Below are 18,888 nucleotides of genomic sequence, written 5' to 3'. Positions count from 1 at the left end.
TCAGGAAAAATCTCCCATTGATCCAACCACAGTTAAAAGCAAAAAAAGAAATGTCATTGTGGTGGTTTATTTCTTTTTGTCATTCTGGTTTGTAAAATGCTTGAATGTTTATGTTTTTGAAAAGTTTATTTCTATGAGCAACCATTTATTTTGCACATCAGTTAAAAACTTTATAGTTATTATTTTGCACTTCAGTTTCAACGAAGCACTTTAAGATTAAACTATTTCTTTAGCACGTTATTATATCAGGCATTGAAAAGGTACCCTCAGGTACCTCAGTGGATGCCAGAGAATAAACGGCGTTCAAAAGACTTAGGTGTGTTAGTGAAAGACTGGCGTCCAGATATGAAACCGGTTTGATCCGGTCTAATCTCGAATCGAGTCGATTCATCTCGAAACGTATCTATTGCCATATTTCTCTGCGTAGCTGATAGCTTGCAGTTTAAACTGTGCTTCATGTATTATGTGCTTATGTGTATTTATGATCTTAATTGTGGTTCCGTAAAACAGTTTTGTCTCTAGTTGTTGGCAAAGTATGGAAGTAAATAGCTTGTAATCAATATTGAGTGCACTTATTGGATAGTAATTCCCACTTCAAACTTTATTTTTTGTATAGTGGTTTTCATTCAGGTTGAAAACACAAAGAACTTTACATAAAAGCAAATAAAAGTCATTAAAAAAATGAAAATTATATAAAACAGAAAACACAGGACACAATCCCTCCCTCACCAGATTCCTGAATCCATGGCAAACTTCAGTCTGTCATTGGAATTATCAATCAGGACAAAGGTCAAATCTGAGCAGGAGTTTGTTTTAAAAGGTTAAAAATAAATTCTGCCACTTCAGGACTTATACTAGTGCCCAATCATCAGGCTTTTTTTATTCAATTTCTGATCCCCCCCCCCCCCCCCCCCCCCACACACACACAGTTAAGGAAAGTAATAAGTAAAAACTGAGTAAAAACTCTTATTTTGTTATTTTACACTTGTTTTCCCTTGTCCAAAATAAAAAGGTTACTTACTTACATAAAGTCCCAGCTGTGTTTAAGTCCCACTTTGTAGTCTAGACTAAAAGCAGACAAACATTCCCCTTGAGAGTAGCACCATTTTCTAAAGGATTATCAATACAGCTCATATCTGGGCTCTAAGGTTTTAATTTAATTAAGAAACCCCGTCTTCTCCACGGAGAAGATGATGAAGCAGCAGGAGTCGCTGTCATTTAGTTTCTGTATTTGATGCTGTGTGTATAGAATGGAGACATCTAACATAAGGAATGTGTGACTTTGAATGTGGACGATCTCTGCTAGTGATGTTGTACTGGAATCGAAGATGTTGGTGTGGAGGGAATGTGTGTGCTTTGGTCGGCTTTGGTCAGCTGGAAGAAGCATTGTAGGGTGTGTTATGGGGTGTTTGATTTTACAGATTGTTCTTCATTGTTTTGTAAAGAGAAGGGCTTTTTGATCTCTTCTGTATTTCTTGTGTTTATCTCTGTTTGTACTTCTTTTATTTTTAATTGAACTGAATTGCATAGTAATAATAATGTTTTTTCACCAGTTCTTTGAGTTTGAGTTCCAAATCTTGTAATTGTTTTCTCTTTAGAATTATTGGTGAAACTTCATTATTATCGCTGTAATCCAAAAAACATTGAATTTCTAATTTCAAAATATCTTTAATTTCATTGTTATTTAGGATATTTGTGTTTAACCCTTCGGAGGGTAGATTTTGTTCAACTGCTTATGTCGAGTGTCAAATACTCGGGCTCATGGTCAGAGATGATAAAAGTACCAATGTCCTTTTTTGAACATCAGGAAAAAGTCAGTTCGGGAGTAAACATTGTGTGCTGTGGAATAGTGGGGATACTCTTGTCTTTTGGGATGTTTTCTCTCCAAATATCCACTATTTCAAATTCATTCATGACATTATCTTTATACCTATATTTTTGGTCTCTGATCACCCATTGGAACTGTCCATTTTGGGCTGTAATCTAATGTTGAAATCACCCCACAAATTAGGAGAATTAGTATTTATGGAATAATGGTCTCCATAAAGGGTTTATGGATAATTAGGATTTATGTAAAAACAAATAGGGAAAGTTGTAGGTACTGTACTATTCTCCATCCAACACAAGGTGAAGCCTTACGAAGATGAAACATTTAAAGTATTTACTGGGGAGTCAATACATAAGGGATAATGGCCGAAGAAATGTGCATTATCAGAACCATCCGATGCGAAGTCTAACTTTTGACTCCATCAACAGTGTTTTTGGTTCTGGGTTTATCGTAATCCAACCCCGGTCAGACTCACCTTGCCATACTCAAGGTCGTAGGCTGCAGTGACGGTGGTTCCAGGGAGCTTCCCCCTTTTCCTGACAGGAACAAAACCAATGCCCAACCTTTGGGCTAGCAAAGGCCCGAACAGGAACCCCCGAGCGTCAAGACCTGCACACATGGAACCAGTAAAACTGGGCAGGGTCCAGCAGCTGTCTAACTTAAACCAGATTAGACTGCATCAAACTAACTCCCACCTACACCAGAACAGTGCGAGCATTGTCATGGGTGGGTTATGTTCGTATTGTCTCCAATGTGCATGTACCACGGCACATATAAGCATGACTTTGATCATACAAGAGACATTTCTTGTCCCTAGTTGGTTTATGAAGTAAGATGCAGGGCTGCAGAGATAATGAACAGTTTTTCATATTCAGTTGGTTTTAGAGTATTTTTCAAAATTTCAGTACAAAAAGAATAGAAAAAAAAACATTTCCTGAATATTTCTGTTTTGAAGAATGGTCCAGATCTTTTACATAAGTTCTAGATGTATGAACAGTTTTGGTGTGCAGTTACACGACAGTTTGAACCAGGCTGAACCAGACTGTTCTGAACAAAAGCCTTAGAGCAGGGGTGGGCAATTCCAGGCCTCGAGGGCCGGTGTGTCTGCATGATTTCCAGATAATCTTGCCCTACTCATGGCTGATTACCTGGTTCAGGTGTGTCCAGCCAATTAGAACATGCCAGAGCAGGGTATGCTGGAAAACATGCAGGACTGCGGCCCTCAGTGCCCACCTCTGCCTTAGAGTCTGGTTTCTTGGGCTAAACAGGCGTTTCAATGAACAACTTAATCAGACTGTTAGTTTGATAGCTTGGACTGAGGTTGTGACCCACCTACAATGAGATCCACCTGCGGGTGTATGGTCCTCACCTGTTCCTCAAACAGGTCAATGGCAGCAGTTAGAGCAGGGGGGCTCTTCAAGATGGGACATATGTCTCTGCAGGCAGAACACAGGTTGGGTCAGAAGTTAGTCTGGGTTCTACAACAAAGCAGTTTTTTGGTTCTGGTGTACCGTCCTCCTGTGGCCAGAACTAGGGCTGGGTATTGCGTTCAACATGTCATCAACACCTGTGCTCAGGTGAGTGTTTATGTTCTTCTAAAATGGATGATGGAATGTAAAACAAAGGAGGGAGAGTGCCCAGCCATCCCCACACCAAGACCCCCGCCGCAGCAGCAGCGGCAGCCAGAACCCCCCCCCCCCCCCCCAACACCCACACGGCAGCAGATAGAGAACAACCGCCCCCCGGGCATTCTCATCCACCACCCAGGCCAGGGCCAGCAGGACCGCCACAGGGGTCCCCAAATCCAGAGATCAGGGAGCGCTCAATTCGGGGTCCCGCCGCAGTAGAGCACCCACAGACCCAGGAGGAGGACACCCAGGAGAAGGAGTGTTGTAAACATGGCCCGACCAGGCTTGTCCACAGTTGGAAATTTGTCACAGAAATATATCACAGCACTCAATGCTGTGATATATGCTGTGATATTCCTATTGGTCAGTCTGGAGAAGGTAGAGAAATCGTGGTATTCATGTTAATGATTTTACTCTAGAGCCGAGATCTAAGGGGCAAGTTGTCCATTTTTGCATATCTTTTTGCATGCTTTGTTCAATCAGGTCAAAATTTACTTCATATACTGTGTTGATCTCTCTAGTAAGTAAGACACCCAAATATTTGATTGCGGGGGTCCCCAAATCCAGGCCTCGAGGGCCAGTGTACTGCTGGTTTTCCAGAAAAGCTGCCTTATTTGCTGCTGATTACCTGGATCAGGTCTGTTGAGCCAATAAGGAGCTTTAGTGGCAGGTTGGTTGGAAAACATGTGGGACACCGGCCCTCGAGGCCTGGATTTAGGGACCCCTGTTTTATAGTCTTACTTTCTCATTTCAAATTGTAAGTTTCTTTAATCTGTTTAGACGGGGAGTAGTTTAGTGTAAGAATTTGGGTTTTATTTATATTAATTTTATATGCTGAATAGTAGGGGTGTAACGGTACATGTAGTTGGACCGAACCGTTTAGGTACAGGGTAGGCCTGCACAATATACCGCAAATTTATCGTTATCGCGACATCAAGCTGTGCAATATGCATACCGCAAAAGACGGCGAAAATCGCAATAATTGGTTACCTTAAATGTGCTAAAAGAAACTCATGGCAGCTTGAAATATTGAACAAATGAAATGGTTAAATCCCTTCATGCATTTAACCAATCAGAAGGACCCGTTTACGTTTTTGATCAATCAGATGAGCCCTTTATGTTTGATGTTTGCCTCCTACGTCGACGAGGGTCATTTGGAATATAATTTTTAAACTGTTGCAGTGAAATGGAAATGATGTTTTTTTTTTTTTGCTATTTGTTTATATACCGCAATTTATATCGTTATCGCAATATTAATTACCAATATCGCATATTGCGAGTTTTCCTCATATCGTGCAGCCCTAGTACAGGGGTTTTTGTTGGTTTTTTTTTGTTTCCCCACTAAATGTATTAACCTTACGCTGAGGCGGAACTAATGTTAACCGTGAGTTTCTTCTGAGACACTTAATGGTGTCTGCGCTTTTAGGAAGGAGGGGGTGCAGCGCAAGAGTGTGTGTGTGAGCGCACACTCCTCTAAAAGAATGGAGACTGGTTCTTTTATTAACCCACTCTGGAGGCTCTGAGGGTCCGAACGGGGAAGTGAACCCCAAAGGAAGATCCGCCTTCGGCCCTGGAGAGGATCTCCCCTGTGTTTTCCGACCACGGTCAGGAACCTTATTTCAGGAGGTTCAACAGCTATTAGGTGACGGCGGTGACAGTGAGCATGTCAACACTATCATGCAGACGCGAGGCCAGAGCTGGAGGAACCCCCCCCCCCATGTCTTTACGCTCTCCTGTGTGGGAACACTTTGGATTTGTTTGGATGAAAAGGAAAAGACAATTAAAATGTCCAAGTGTTTCGACATTTTATTGTTACACGAAGATAACGTATACCACAGATAACACATCTTATCTGTTAACACACTTAAAACAGCATCACCCGACTGTCAGGTCTACAAGAAAAAAAATGTGCAAGTACATTTTTTTTATTTATTTTTCAGGCCAGTGTTAATTATCAAAGGTTTTTGCTTCCTGACAGCTAATAATTTTAGTATTTTATATAGAAGATCGCCTACATAGATTAATTTTATTGTTGTTTTATAAAAACCAATAAAATCAAATTTCTGCCTTTTTTGTACCGAAAATGTACCGAACCGAGCCCTATGAAATTCTGAACCGAACCAAATTGAGATTTTAGTGTATTGTTACACCCCTACTGACTAGTGACCAAATAGTTTCAAAAGGTTCATCAATATAGGGAGCTCTTTGTCTGGGTTCTTTAGAAAAATTATTACGTCATCTATAAAGACGCCAATTATCTGCTTTTGTTCTGAAATGTTTCCGTCTCTCTGTAACCCAGTTTGATGACTTGCCTTCCTGTTTAGTCAGAGGACAAAAAAAAACCAAGAATAATGTCTCAATGCAAATACGAAAAATGTCATAAAGGTCAGGAGCAGTGATGAAAGTCAGGCAAGGAAAAAATCCCTGAACTTTTCTTTGAGCGATATGGCGGGCACAGAGCGAAATTTTGGAAAAATACGTGGTCTTAGATGCATTCTGGCAACTAGTTATTCACTTCTTTATCAAGAAACTAAGACTAATTGGAGCATCATGATTTGTCATTCAAACCCCTAGTTTGACTCTCCATTAAGGACTTGCTGGTCCCAAAAAAGAATTTGGAAAATTGCTCAAAGTAACACAATCCTACAATCTACGCTTTTCCTTAAAGCTGCAAAACATACAATTGCTAAAATATAGTAACATCAAAGCCCCAAATGGCAAAAAGAACACCAGTAACTATGATATTCTATGAAAATACCTCAGTTATTTATACATTATTTCTGCTTTAGAAATGACTGATGTACAACATCCACTTGCACTGTTTTCTCAAACTATAACTACATCAAAATATGGGATCTGCTTTAAACTATAATTCTATAACATAATACATCAATTCTTTAACACCAATACTAAGTAATCTGGGAAATATCAAAACAAACATACAAACTAAACTAAACATTGTAAACATTATTTTTTAAGGGAGTGTGGGTCCAAACCATCAAATACTTATAATTAATGTTAACTATACTGAACTAAATCATGGTAATTAGGAAATACAAATAAATTAGATAGAGAAATGTATTCAAAATAAAAACTGAAACTCAAAACTAAAATTGAAATTATTTCAAAATGTGGTTTTGAGATTATTTTACACAAAAAAGTATTTGACCTACACTACCTTAAAAATCTTTTTTTTCCAGCCAAGACCACTTCAATTTGTTTTTTATCGTCGTCTCACAACTGAGGTCGTGACCACGCTCAATAATGACGATGCCTGCCATTATTTTAACACAAATTTGATCGCAAACTCTTCAGATGTGTTTGTGAAAATTTAGCGTGGGTCCGCCAGTTTTGGTCTCTAGGGAAGCGAGTCATGCTGACCACGTGGTGCAGACAGAGCCAATCAGACCCGTCGACGCATCCGAAAGCAACTAAAACGTCCCGTCATTGGTCAATTAGGCCGGGAAGACGAGAGATGGCCACGACCATAGAGGAAGCGATCTGCGGAGAAATATAGAAAATAAAGCTAAAATTAGCTGATTTCAGACCATTTTTTGATCCGGAAAGCGATTTGTCCGTAGAGATCAGGTCTTTATTTCCCGGAAAGTACGTTCGGTTTGCTCAAAAACCCGGATTTCCGGGAATTCCCGGAAGACTTTCATCACTGAGGAGGAGAATGATTATATTCTGATCCCAATTATCAGGCTAAGCCTGAGCATTGCTGTCAGTTTCATACTTAGTAGTTGTTAGTCGGAAACAAGTGCTAAAAGGCAAAGGCTTCCAACGTACTGATAGCTGATTCACACAGGGGGACGTCCTAAGGGGTATACCGTATTTTCCGGACTATAAGTCGCACCAGCCCAAAAATGCATTATAAAGTAGAAAAAAACACAGATAAGTCGCACTGGACTATAAGTCGCATTTTGACGGGAAATTTATTTGACAAAATCTGAGACCAAGAACTAATAAGTTCCACAACCTCATATGACACAATCATAGCAGACTGTTTATCTCATAATTTCACAGTAATTCTTTCTCATACTTATTTATTTATTCTTTTCATGAAGCATCATTGGCCAACTAATACTCTGTTTTCATCCTGTATTTGTAGAAACAGTTGTCATTTTTATTGCATTTCTGAATCTATGAAATCATTGGAAAATAGAATATTATGTTGTTAGCCTTCAAGATCTTACTGTGAAAAAAAAGTTTGCTGATTCTCTGAGTCACTTAACATACTCTTAACACTTAACAGACCTCATACATCAAATTTAGCCAGGAGCATCATCTCTGTTCCTCACAAATGAACATAACAGGAGGGTTAACAATGTATTTATTTCAATTTATTTCTAATACAAGTCGCTGCGGAGTATAAGTCGCACCCCTTGCCAAACTATGAAAAAAAGGGCGACTTATAGTCCGGAAAATACGTTAGTTAGCCACTTGAGAGTACAAAAAGGAGACATTTGTATCACACAGGGCCACTCTGTGTCTGTCTCTTAAGAGAGACATTGGTTTGGTCCAGCGACTTGAAGGTAAACTAATTCTCTGTATAACTAAATTGTTGTCTTCCATACAGATCTGTGAAGGATAGAATTGTGTTTGTTTGTAATATAAATATTTATTTTCTGTCCATCATACAAATAAATCCTTTAAAAATAAGGCAATGTGATTTCCTGGACTTGTTTGTTACGTTCTGGCCATTGAAGTAGCTTTTCTCTCATGAACATTACAGATCTTTAACTTGAAAAATCAGTGAGTAACACTTTTATGGCTCTACTGCATTTTGGGATTTTTAACTGTCAGCACTTGGTAAGGTATGGAAGTATATTGCATTGTATGTAAAAAAAGATATAAACAAAACTTTTTTTAAATCGGTTCTATAAATTTATTTATAATATTTTCCAGAACTACAAAACCAAGGAACCCAAGCTCAGTTGTCTTTGTGCTTGTTCAATAATGGCTGCCATGAAACGCCACCCCATCTGAACAGGTTGCCGGTCGGTTGCAGGCTCACACACTCACTAGTGGACAACTTAAATACCTGTGAACTGAAATTTTGACAGTGGGAGGAAGCCAAGGTGACACACATGCACAGGGAGAACATGCCAACTCCAAACAGGACCTAGCCCGGATTTGAACTAGGGGTGTCACGATTTCAACTTTAAATCAAAATCGATCGAAATTAAGTCAATGTCTCGAACTTCAAATGAAAAAATGGAATCGTCGATGCTGCCACGCCCCCATGTTGCATCTGGTTACTTGCCAAGCGGAAAATGTGCTGAGTCTATTTGTTAATCTTTTTTTTTTTTTTTTTTTTTAAAGAAGTGCTGCGAGTCAACCTCCTCTAACAGCCACTCAAAAGATAGCATGGTAACTGCAGATGTAGGAGACCCATTGACAGAGCTTTAATCCCCTCCTCTTTCACGGAAGTTGCTGGTGTGGAGGTATTTTGGATTTCCAGTGCGTTATGTTGACAACGTTCGCGTTGTGAACAACAGCAACAAAAACAACGGTTTGCAAGCTGCGCTATGTATGTGCGTGTGCCGTATTCTCTCACGGGCAGCACGACTAACATGCAGGGCATCTCCGCAGGCACCACAAAAACATAGATTTATCTGTAAACCAACAACTACACAAACTTCTCTTCCGTCTTCATTTGAGTATTCATAGCCGCGGACATGCGACCTTGTTTGGGGGTGGAAAACTCCGGTTTTAGGCATTTAATTTGCATTCTAGAGCCCCTTCTAGTAGAACACATCTCACAGCTACAGTGATTCCCTCCATGTACAATAATGTCCTTGACGGTCTGAGCCGACCTTGAAAAAATATGAAAAAATACAATCATCATTGTCAGGGTAAAAAGTAGTAATCAGTGTGCTATATGTTCATCTGTTCAGAAATAGTTGAAGACACTTAATTGTTCAGAGACTATGGACACGTCTGTTTTCTTGTTTTTGGTTGTTTTGTTGTGAACTTGAATGTCTTCTTTTGTGAAGCAGACTGCACTTACAAAAGAGAAACTGGATGGCAGTTTATTTTAAGTTTTCAATTGACTACAGATATAAGTTATTGTAACATGTTGTTATTAAAAGTTTTTAATTTAAAGTTTAGTTTAAAAAATGACAATCTGTGCTTTAAAAAGAATGAATGTAAAAATCAAGAATCGAATCGAACTGTGATCTTAGAATGGAAAACACAATCGAATCGAGGATTTGGAGAATCGTGACACCCCTAATTTGAACCAGCACCTTCTCAACGTGAGCCCAGACCAGAGCTAACCACTTCATCCACATGCATCCCCTCCCATGTTCATGCCATTTTTATTTTGGTTAAGCTTCGAAAACCCTCTGCACGGTTAACTTTGTCAGATCTGACACAAGGGCATCATCATCAGCTTCAGCGCATCACTTTTCATTTGCAGAAAATAAACACTACAACTGAATAATCATCAAGCGATCAGTGAAAGATCAATGGAGCCAATTAGTTAGTGGATCTGCTGCATTCACGTGGCCATCTACAGAGGAGGAATCAACAGGTTTTTGTTTTTTTAATGTGCGCGCCCCCGCGGCTCATGAAATCCTGACGGGATGACTAACTTGGCACCACACGTGTTCTCCATTCTAGAGCAGCTTTGTTAGCTATTCAAACTGTACCAGGATAACCGGACCTAACTGTATTCCCGTTATGTTATAAGTTGGTGTTTAGTCTCACCTGAACTGGATCCCGGGTTTCGGAAAGTCCGGGAAGGTCCGGACGTGTTTTCGTAAAAGCTGCAGCTTCGACTCCATGTTCGTGCAGAGGAGACCTTTGATGCAACCGGAAAACCCTGTAGCGGAAGTAAACAAGTCCGGTATTCGTTTTTTTCCCCCTGAATATTTCTACAATAACGAATGAACAAAATGTAGTATGTGTCAGAACGTAACCTGTTCAGCCGTATTGTTGTATGAAAATGGTTTTGACTCTGGTTTTGTTTTCTTCCTGTGTTTGTGCATGCTTAGATGTACAAACACAGGAAGTTATTTTTAACTGAGTTGGGTCTAAACTATATGGGAGCATATCTGTCTCATTATTCAAATTAAAGTTTATACCCGAAATGCTTTTTATTTTCACAATAAAGCTGCGTTCGTTGACTTAAAAATAAAATGAAAAATCAATCCCCCAAACGGCTTTTTCTTCTTCTTCAACCATACTGTCGCCTAATTAAAATTCATTTATTCATTCATTCATTCATTCATCTTCTAATCCGTTTATCCCTTTCAGGGTGACGGGGCTGCTGGAGCCTATCCCGGCCACTTGTGGGTGAAGGCAGGGGACACCCTGGACGGGTCGCCAGTCTGTCACAGGGTAGAAGGTAAAGAAAATGGTATTTGACATTTCATTTTCAAAAAGTTCTCTTGTAAATGTGTATCAAAATTCAATAAGAAATATCTAATTTGAAAATGAAAATGGATTAACAGATATGCTTTTTTTAATTTAACAAAAATGTTTTTTATTTTCACAATGTAACTGCATTAACTGCTTAAAAAATAAAATTAAAAATCATTCTTCCAAAATTCTTTTTCATTTTCTACCTCAATACTGCACATTCATTCATTTAGTCATTTTTTTTTTTTCTTTTTTTTTTTTTCTTTTACTTGTCCTGTCCAATGGCTGAGCAAGCAGATCAGAGCTGGGTGCCTCTTGTATTGGACAGATTTTACTGTTACAATTGGGGTTTATGGATCTACAGACAGACTGAGTGTTTATTTGTATAAAACCCTTTTGTATTTGAGGCTAAGCTTTATTTACCATGTCTCCCAGAACCGTGTCTCCGGGCAGAGGAGCGGCTTTGGGATGGTGTGTGAGCCGGTGGAGGCGGCTTTTGAATGCATAAATGCTACTGCACGCAGTCCTGAGAAACCGTGTAAACAATAATGTGAATTTTGTGTCCAGACAAAATAAAGGCTGATGTTATTGTCACACATTTACCTGCAGCCAAGATGCCCATCGACTGCATTGATTTTAAGTGCTTCCAAATCTAAATGTTGTTAGCCTAATCCTAACCCTTCTCCTGGGTCTGTGCAGCTAAGAATAAAGCACTGGCCTCACGGATGTAAAAAGTTATGAGTGAACAGGCACTTAATAATAATCAGAACAATTATAAAAGCATATTTAGAATATCATCTTGTTCTATGCTGCAACTTTGTTTGTTTACAATGGAACTCACCATGTCTTCTTCTACTGTTGTTCAGGTATTTTGGACGGTTCTCTGCATGTCCAAAGGATTTGATGCCACCTAAGGCATCTGGCAGATCCCGTTGGCGTGAGAAAGCAGACTTTTGACAACGTTCATCACACGCTTTGGCAAATACGCATTGAACCACCTGCCATTTGGGATTTCATCAGCTCCTGAGCATTTCCAGTGCCAGTTGTCACAGGTGCTGGAGGGGAGGGAGGGGGTGGTGTGCCATGCTGATGATGTCAGTAGCCGTGGTTACATGGGCAGAATATCTTGATCGGATCAATGATCGGGTTAAAATTCACCCGTGCACATGGGCACAGAAAACCTTTTTCCGATTAGAACAAACGTTCCCATGGCTCACACTTTCGGTTGGAATGAATAATTTGGGCATGCGCAGTAGTGTTGAAAACTCCCGGATGAGGAAATAGGTCCTGTTGTAAACAAACCGCTGCCACAGACGGACAGCATGTGCAGCAGCTCCGTAATACCAGACGATCTTCCAAACGTGCTTTTATTAATGTTATGAATATTATGAAGCGCCTGTTCGCTCATCGTTATATTTAATCCATGTGGTCAGTGCTTTTTTGTGGAAGAATTAAGCTGGAAGAAGGGTTAGGGCAGGCTACCACACAAAATCCAGGACCGTGCGATAAAACGCTGCAATCTGCCTCTTGGCTGCACGTAAATGTGTGGGAATAACATCAGCCTTTATTTTGTCGGGACACAACTGGAAACACAAATCCACGTAATTGTTTGAACAATTTTTAAGGACTGAGCGACATTTATTTCTGCTCTGAAAAGTTCACACAGACCGCCCCAAAGCCACTCTGTGAGCTAGCGGCCTGAGCTCTGTTTGAACATGGTTCCTAATGAGTCCTGCAGCCGCTAACCCAGAGCGGCGGGACGGCTCGCAGTTTGAATTCTCCCACACATAACAAAACAACAAAACGCACACGTAAAAAAGCCCCCCCCGACACAAAATTTTTAATCCGGCTGCTCTGCTCACTCGGGTGCCAGTGGACCGAGTGAGCGTCGGGGGGCACGTAGTGCTCCTTCCCCGCATATCCCTCGTGAGGGGTGAGAGAGAGGGGAGAGCCAGAGGGGCGAGAGCGGAGCGGCGCTTTTCACGGGGCGTCCGCAGAGCAGCTGGTCGGTTCCGTATGAGCTCCAAAGCTTTATTTCAGCGAAAGACCATCTAAGCGTGACGTAAACCAGAGCAGTAGTGACACACGATCGGAATGACCGTTTATATGCTCCACGATCGGATAAATGATCGGTATAACCCACCTATCTCGATCGGAAAGAAATTCTGATCCGAATGAGTCTGATCGGGGCAGAGTATTCCGAACGGCGCGTTTACATGACGCATTTTCTTTCCGATCAGGCGTTCATTCCGATTACTTTTGCCCATGTAAACACGGCTATTGTCGTGGGTGAGAGGACACGGAGCAGCACGATGAGAGGCTTCACAAAGCTCTACAGAGATTTGAAGCAGAGCGACGGACATTAAATGAAAAATGTAAGTTCTCTAAAGATAAAATTTCTTTTGTAGGCCTCTGTGTTACAGCTGAAGGAGTGTCCCCAGACCCAAACAATTTTAAAGCTATAATGGAGATGTCCGAACCGAAAGACAGAGGGAGTGAGGAGAGTTATGGGCATGGCCAACAACTTAAAGTTTTTCCTTCATCTGGCCTCATATTCAAAGCCATTTGAATCTGCTAAGTGAAAAGAACGAATGGCTTTGGGGAAACGCTCAGAAAGAGGCTTTTTAGAAACTAAAGACTGAGTTCACCACGGGTACTCGCTCCATAGTCTCTCGACGCAGTGTATGACAGCTGCCGCATCTTCATATGCGCTCTGTGCAGTCCTGACTCAGGAACAAAAAGATGGAACCCGGAGGCCAGTAGTGTTCATTTGCAGAGGTTTGACGGCTGCAGAAATACACTACGCTCAAATAGAAAAAGAGGCTCTGGCGGTGACGTGGGCTTGTGAAAGGCTAGCATCCTAACATCCATGGACTAAGAGTCAGGTTGAAGACCGACCACAAGCCCTTGCTGAGCACCAAGGTTAGTAGATCAGTTGCCATGAAGTGTGTCGAGGTTTCGAATGAGACTCATGAAGTTCTTAGTTTGACATTGTGTAAGAGGGTGGCGGAGACGATATAGGGTGGCCGTGGTGCAGCGGTAGGCGGTCGACCCATGATCGTTATATTGCAGGTTCGATTCCCACCTTGCACACCCATGTGTTGAAGTGTCCTTGGACAAGACACTGAACCCCACCTTGCCACTGGTGGTAGGTTGGCGCCAGTGTTTGGCAGCGGAGCCGCCACCAGTGTGTGAATGTGTGTGTGACTGTAAAGCGCTTTGGACCTTGTAGGTAGAAAAGTGCCATTTAAGTATACGCCATTTACGATGACTCCTATTCAAGGCAAGAAGGAGGACTTGTACTCCACTATCCAATATGTCCTGGGCTTTTCTGCCTCGAGACAGTGGGCTTCTAAAAGCATCATATCCCGCTCTACTGGGTCCAGAAATGGGTTGGTTGAAGGCTGGTTGGTCCATTCTGTCAGGTACAGGGGTTGATGAAGGACCCAAAATGCAGAGACGGGAGGCACACAGTTACAAGGCAAGGCATTTATTACTAATCAAAAGACGCTGCTGTTGGAAAACTGTACATAAGTTATCTCATATTTGCTTTTATGCATTACCTAGCTATATAGGTGATATAATCATGTTTGCAGAAGTGTGTGTCCAACTCTGTTTCACAGGAAGGTGGAGGTGAAACCCTTGGGGGAAACCAACTATCTTTGCGTCTTTCCAGCATCAGCAGGAGAACTTGCATGTTAGCTGTGTCTAGAATGAATCGAAGGACGCTCTGTGTTAGTTATCCCTGAGAAAAGGCTTTGCAGGTCCAAAGATGATGTGGGAAGGCTGTGAAAAGACAGACAAGTCACAATTAATGTTTTGTGATCGTCCTGCAGCTGTGCTTTTCTGTTTCCCCCTCCCTTTAGAGTACAGCGCATGTGTAACTTAGGGAATACCCAACAAACTTAATAAAGGAGGAAGCGACAGAATATGCGCCAGAGTGGAGAGAGATTGTTGCTGGGTATTATCTCTGTTCGCTCTCCTCGTAAAAGGTACCTTTGGTCTGTTGTCTTTCTTTCCTTATGTAGTTATTCTGATGTTGCAGGTTGTTTTAACCCAACAGCTGCCGAGCAGGGGAACCAAAAACAACAACTATCGGAGTTAACTGGCAAACAGGGAAGCAGACAGCATGGACCAGCATAGAGGAAGGCAGTGACAAGACACATTTACAAAGAAGACTGACGAGACATAGGTGAAACCGATCAGGGGAGATTGGAACCAGGGAAGTCAAACTCAAAACTAAGACAGGCAGGAAGAACCTTCAAAGTAAAACAGGAAACAGAAACAGAACTCTAATCACGACAGGGAAAAAATAATAAACCATAGACGTGAGACTAATGTGTGGTCTGGTCTGTGTCAGTCCAGTGTTAAACTAACGCGGCTAACATATGACTTTTGCTTGGTGAAGGCAGAGTTCAGAGGCTCTGATCTCTGTTGCTCATCACTGCTTTGGATTTAGTCTTGCCCTGTGTCCGAATTACCGCCCTAACCCCTATATAGGGCACTATTTAGTGTGGTCGCCATTTTGTAGGGTTGTCCGAATCTACAGTTCAAAAATCTTGTGCACTAGAAATTTCCCAGAAGTCTCTACAAAAAACCAGTGTGGATCGATGCTCACTCAATTGGCGAATATTGACCAGAATGCACTGCGTTCGGACCAGAATGCAATGCGTATGAGCCACAATGCATTGCGTTTGAATTATTCGAAAATGGCAGCCGATTGCGCAAGGAAAACAACCGAAACATGTAAGTATATTAAAAAGTATCTTGTATCTGTTGTAAAATATATTTGTAAATACGTAAGATGATGTGTTTAATATGTTATATTCCTCAATTGACAATCTACATTGTTTTGAAGCTCATCAATTTCGGTAATGCTAAAGCTAACACGAATTAGCGCCGAAGGCTAAAAACAAACGCTAGATATTACATCAAAAAGCAGTGACTTCTAACCGTAGTCATAAGTTATTAACACATGTTTTAAATGTGTTTATATATGTAGGGACAGACGAGGATGAGGAAAATCTGATCCATCTGTGGATGGAGAAAGATAGCCTGTTTGTTTTCAGGCAAGCTTGTGCTGGATGGGAGTACGAGATCCCACTTGATCATGATCAGATTTGTCTTTATTTGTCAATAAACGGTTAATCGTTGTCATATTGGGGTAAAGGTTTTTGTTGAAAGAGGAGAGGAGAGGAGGAAAGAGCAAGAAGGGAGGAAGAGCGACAGGAGAGTCTGTTAAGCTTACTTTAGTTGAAAATATTGTTAAAAAAATGTAATGTTGCCATTGTTTTTCCAATTTGTTTAATAAATGCATTAACAAAAATGAATAATTTACATGTATTATTTAAATCTGAGCCATTTTTAACAATCTCAAAAGGATTTTCATATAAATATCAAATGTACATATTTACAATTTCGTTTTATATGTTAACATTTATTTTTACACATGTTAACAATAATTGTGGTCCTCCAGAGTCATGTGTGTCACAGTTGGAGCTGAAAGTAAGGCAGAGATTTGTCCTCGCAGACGGACGCCACTCTGCTCGTCCTGCATGTCCCTGGTGTCGTCCTGCTGTGGCTCAACATCTGTGGTTCCAAGCAGTCTCCTTTGCTGATGCACAGATTGTGCAGAATTGAACTTAAGGCAATAATTTTCATTGCAAAGCTTGGTTTTACTCCCAGTGCCCCCAGAAATATTGCTCTCCTCCTCATCTTTAAAATGCCAAATTCTCTGTCACCACCATAGACCGTGTTCTGGAGTGGTGCTGGTTGTAACGGGCCTCAACCGCATTCCTCATGGGTTCCCTGTAGGGTGTCAGGAGCGTGATGGGATATGCAATGCAGAGATGCCCACCATCACCCAAAAGGATCCTTCATTTACATAAATTGGGCTTTTACGTAGAACCTGTGAATTATGGACTGATCCTGGATTCCCAACAAAAATATTTATAAATTTGGGATTAGAGTCACATACAGCCTGTATTTGAATGGAATAAAAAGCTTCCTGTTAAAATAACAAGCTGCATTTTCTTTTAGGGCCTTTATTCTTATGTGGCAGCCATCGATGCTCCCCTCGACGTTTTGGAAGGTGGAAGACCAAGCAAGCTGCTAAAAAACCAGAGGTGACTAATGGCAGTTCATTCCCACTGGGAAGTTGGATGACCCTGCTCATCAGCTGGATGATGCGGTCTGCCGTCCTGTGGACAACGTCACTCACAGTGGACCGTGTCATGTCAAAGGCCCTGGCTACCACACTGTAAGATGTGCCACACGCCAGCCAGAAAAAAAAAACACCAGGACCTCAGTCTCTTGTCCCCCCAGAGTGTGAGGAACCCCGAAGCTGCTCCACCAGATGCTTGATGGTCCTGCCGAAAATCCGGTCTTGTGTCGGGCTGACTGTCAGCGTAAAGGGCCAGGACAGAAACCTTTATGTTTGCAAAGCAGTAGAGACGTGGAAGACCCTGTAAAATGGAACATTAATGTATTTCATTGAGGAAATGAAATCTCATTTTTTGAATGTTTCTATTTATTTTTGATGTCTTACATTTTAGTTTATGAAGTATTTTTAAATGCTGGAAAATATCGTTTTTCTTTTTACTGGGTGAAAAATGAAAGTATTTAATAAATGAAAGTATTTTTGTTTTAAACAAGTGATATGGTTTAAAACTGAATAAAAAATACTAAATTTTGAATTCACAAGTGTTTCATGTAGTTAGACTATACAACTCAAAATCCAATGTTGAAAAATAATGTTAAACTCTTACCCAGCAGATTGTGTAACCTTGAGCACAATTAGTGACAAATGCTTAAGTTTAACTAAAAAAAAAACTTTAAGTTTAACTCACAAGTTGTTCATGTCTGGCCAGGGCATCCAGAGGAAATCTTCTGAGACGTCTGCTTCTCCTCCTTGCTGTCCTGTGATGCTGCATATCTGCTCGTTTCTGGTTTGATCTCACAAAAAACGGTTGAATTATTGCCAACAGGAACACGGACAGCTTCATATTCAAAGCTATTTTCAGTAAGTTAGAAGAGAAAACTACTGAAAAAAATGCTTCCTCGCAAGAGCCCGTAAATCGTTCAGCGACACAAAAATAAACGTTGCCATGGACTAATGACTTGAGGGTTTATTTCTGAACAAATACATTATATAGTCACCAATGTGTTTGTAATTTTACTATTTATATATCAGCCACGTTTTCCATGATCAGAACACAGCAGATTCATAAATAGTCTTTGTAAAAATGTTCATATTTATTATGTTTTTATTTTGACAAATAAGTGTCATTCTCTGCGTTATATAGAAGTAGTTCGCCTCCACACCAGGTGGTGGCGTTAATGCGCCACTTTGTTTCCGTGTCAAGCGCCACATGAACAACACCCAAAAGAGAAAAGTAGTGAGCACGGGTGTCCGAATTGCTTTGAAAATTCAGAGAACTATATAGTGCCGCACTTTATAGGGTTTTAGTAGTTAGGGATTAGGGTAGGAATTCGGACACAGCCAAGGTTTCACCTTAAAGCTCCCCACTTCCCATGAGCCTTTGGGGCTGAAGGCAGGGCCAACCCCCCAGGTCGCTACAATATGAAAAAAATGAAAAAACATTTGTTTTAAAGCAAAAAAAAAAAGGAATTTGAAAAAAAAAAGGTTTTGAAACCAAAAATACAAATTTTGAATGCAAAAAAATGTGAAAGCAAAAAAATTGAGAGCAAAAAAAAAAAGGTTGAAAGTAAATATTTAATATTTTAATTTGGAACTTAGAACGTTTTGTCTGCAACGTAGTGGCATAAATATCACTCTATACAGAGGCTGAGGTAGGGGGCGACGGTGATGGTACCTACACCGGAGCGCACCGCTTGCCAAAGAAGAAGAAACTATCATGGCGGCCACCGGCAGTAACGTGGAGGAGATCAGGAATCTGGTGGTTCTAGAGGAGTTCGGAGTGAAGAATGTAAGTCTACTAAGTGCTCGTACAAGGCTCTATGTGCCCCAGTACCGTAGCGTTTTGAATTGTTTCCGTTGCTGAGATTCTAGTGTTCAGCGGGTCTATATGGTTTGATTCCTTC

At 40.8% G+C, this 18,888-nt stretch overlaps 2 protein-coding genes across 8 annotated transcripts in view; one reads left to right on the top strand and one right to left on the bottom strand.

Moving 5' to 3' along the window:
• The window catches only part of aprt (adenine phosphoribosyltransferase), a 29,787-nt gene extending 19,491 nt beyond the window's left edge, over nucleotides 1–10,296 (bottom strand). For all 4 annotated transcript variants that reach the window (XR_002874687.2, XM_023963056.2, XM_023963055.2 and 1 more), the window contains exons 1-3: nucleotides 10,171–10,296; nucleotides 3,161–3,264; nucleotides 2,304–2,437 (exon numbers count right to left, since the gene is read on the bottom strand). Coding sequence is in view for 3 of the 4 variants with exons in the window: in XM_023963056.2 (XP_023818824.1) it covers nucleotides 2,304–2,437; nucleotides 3,161–3,264; nucleotides 10,171–10,247 (315 nt within the window). In the remaining variant the exon portion in view is untranslated. The remainder of the gene's footprint in view (nucleotides 1–2,303; nucleotides 2,438–3,160; nucleotides 3,265–10,170) is intronic.
• An 8,243-nt stretch (nucleotides 10,297–18,539) lies between these two features.
• Nucleotides 18,540–18,888, top strand: part of polr1c (RNA polymerase I and III subunit C) — a 36,565-nt gene continuing 36,216 nt past the window's right edge. For 3 of the 4 annotated variants that reach the window (XR_013647742.1, XR_013647741.1, XM_023963198.2), the window contains exon 1: nucleotides 18,540–18,773. Coding sequence is in view for 2 of the 4 variants with exons in the window: in XM_023963198.2 (XP_023818966.1) it covers nucleotides 18,702–18,773 (72 nt within the window). In the remaining 2 variants the exon portion in view is untranslated. The remainder of the gene's footprint in view (nucleotides 18,774–18,888) is intronic. The other variant, XM_023963197.2, reaches the window with a different exon arrangement.

The sequence above is a fragment of the Oryzias latipes genome, chromosome 15, assembly GCF_053564925.1.
Source record: "Oryzias latipes strain Hd-rR chromosome 15, Olatipes_Hd-rR_3.1".
Taxonomy (NCBI): Eukaryota; Metazoa; Chordata; class Actinopteri; order Beloniformes; family Adrianichthyidae; genus Oryzias; species Oryzias latipes.
This window is presented reverse-complemented; position numbering and strand designations above follow the sequence as displayed.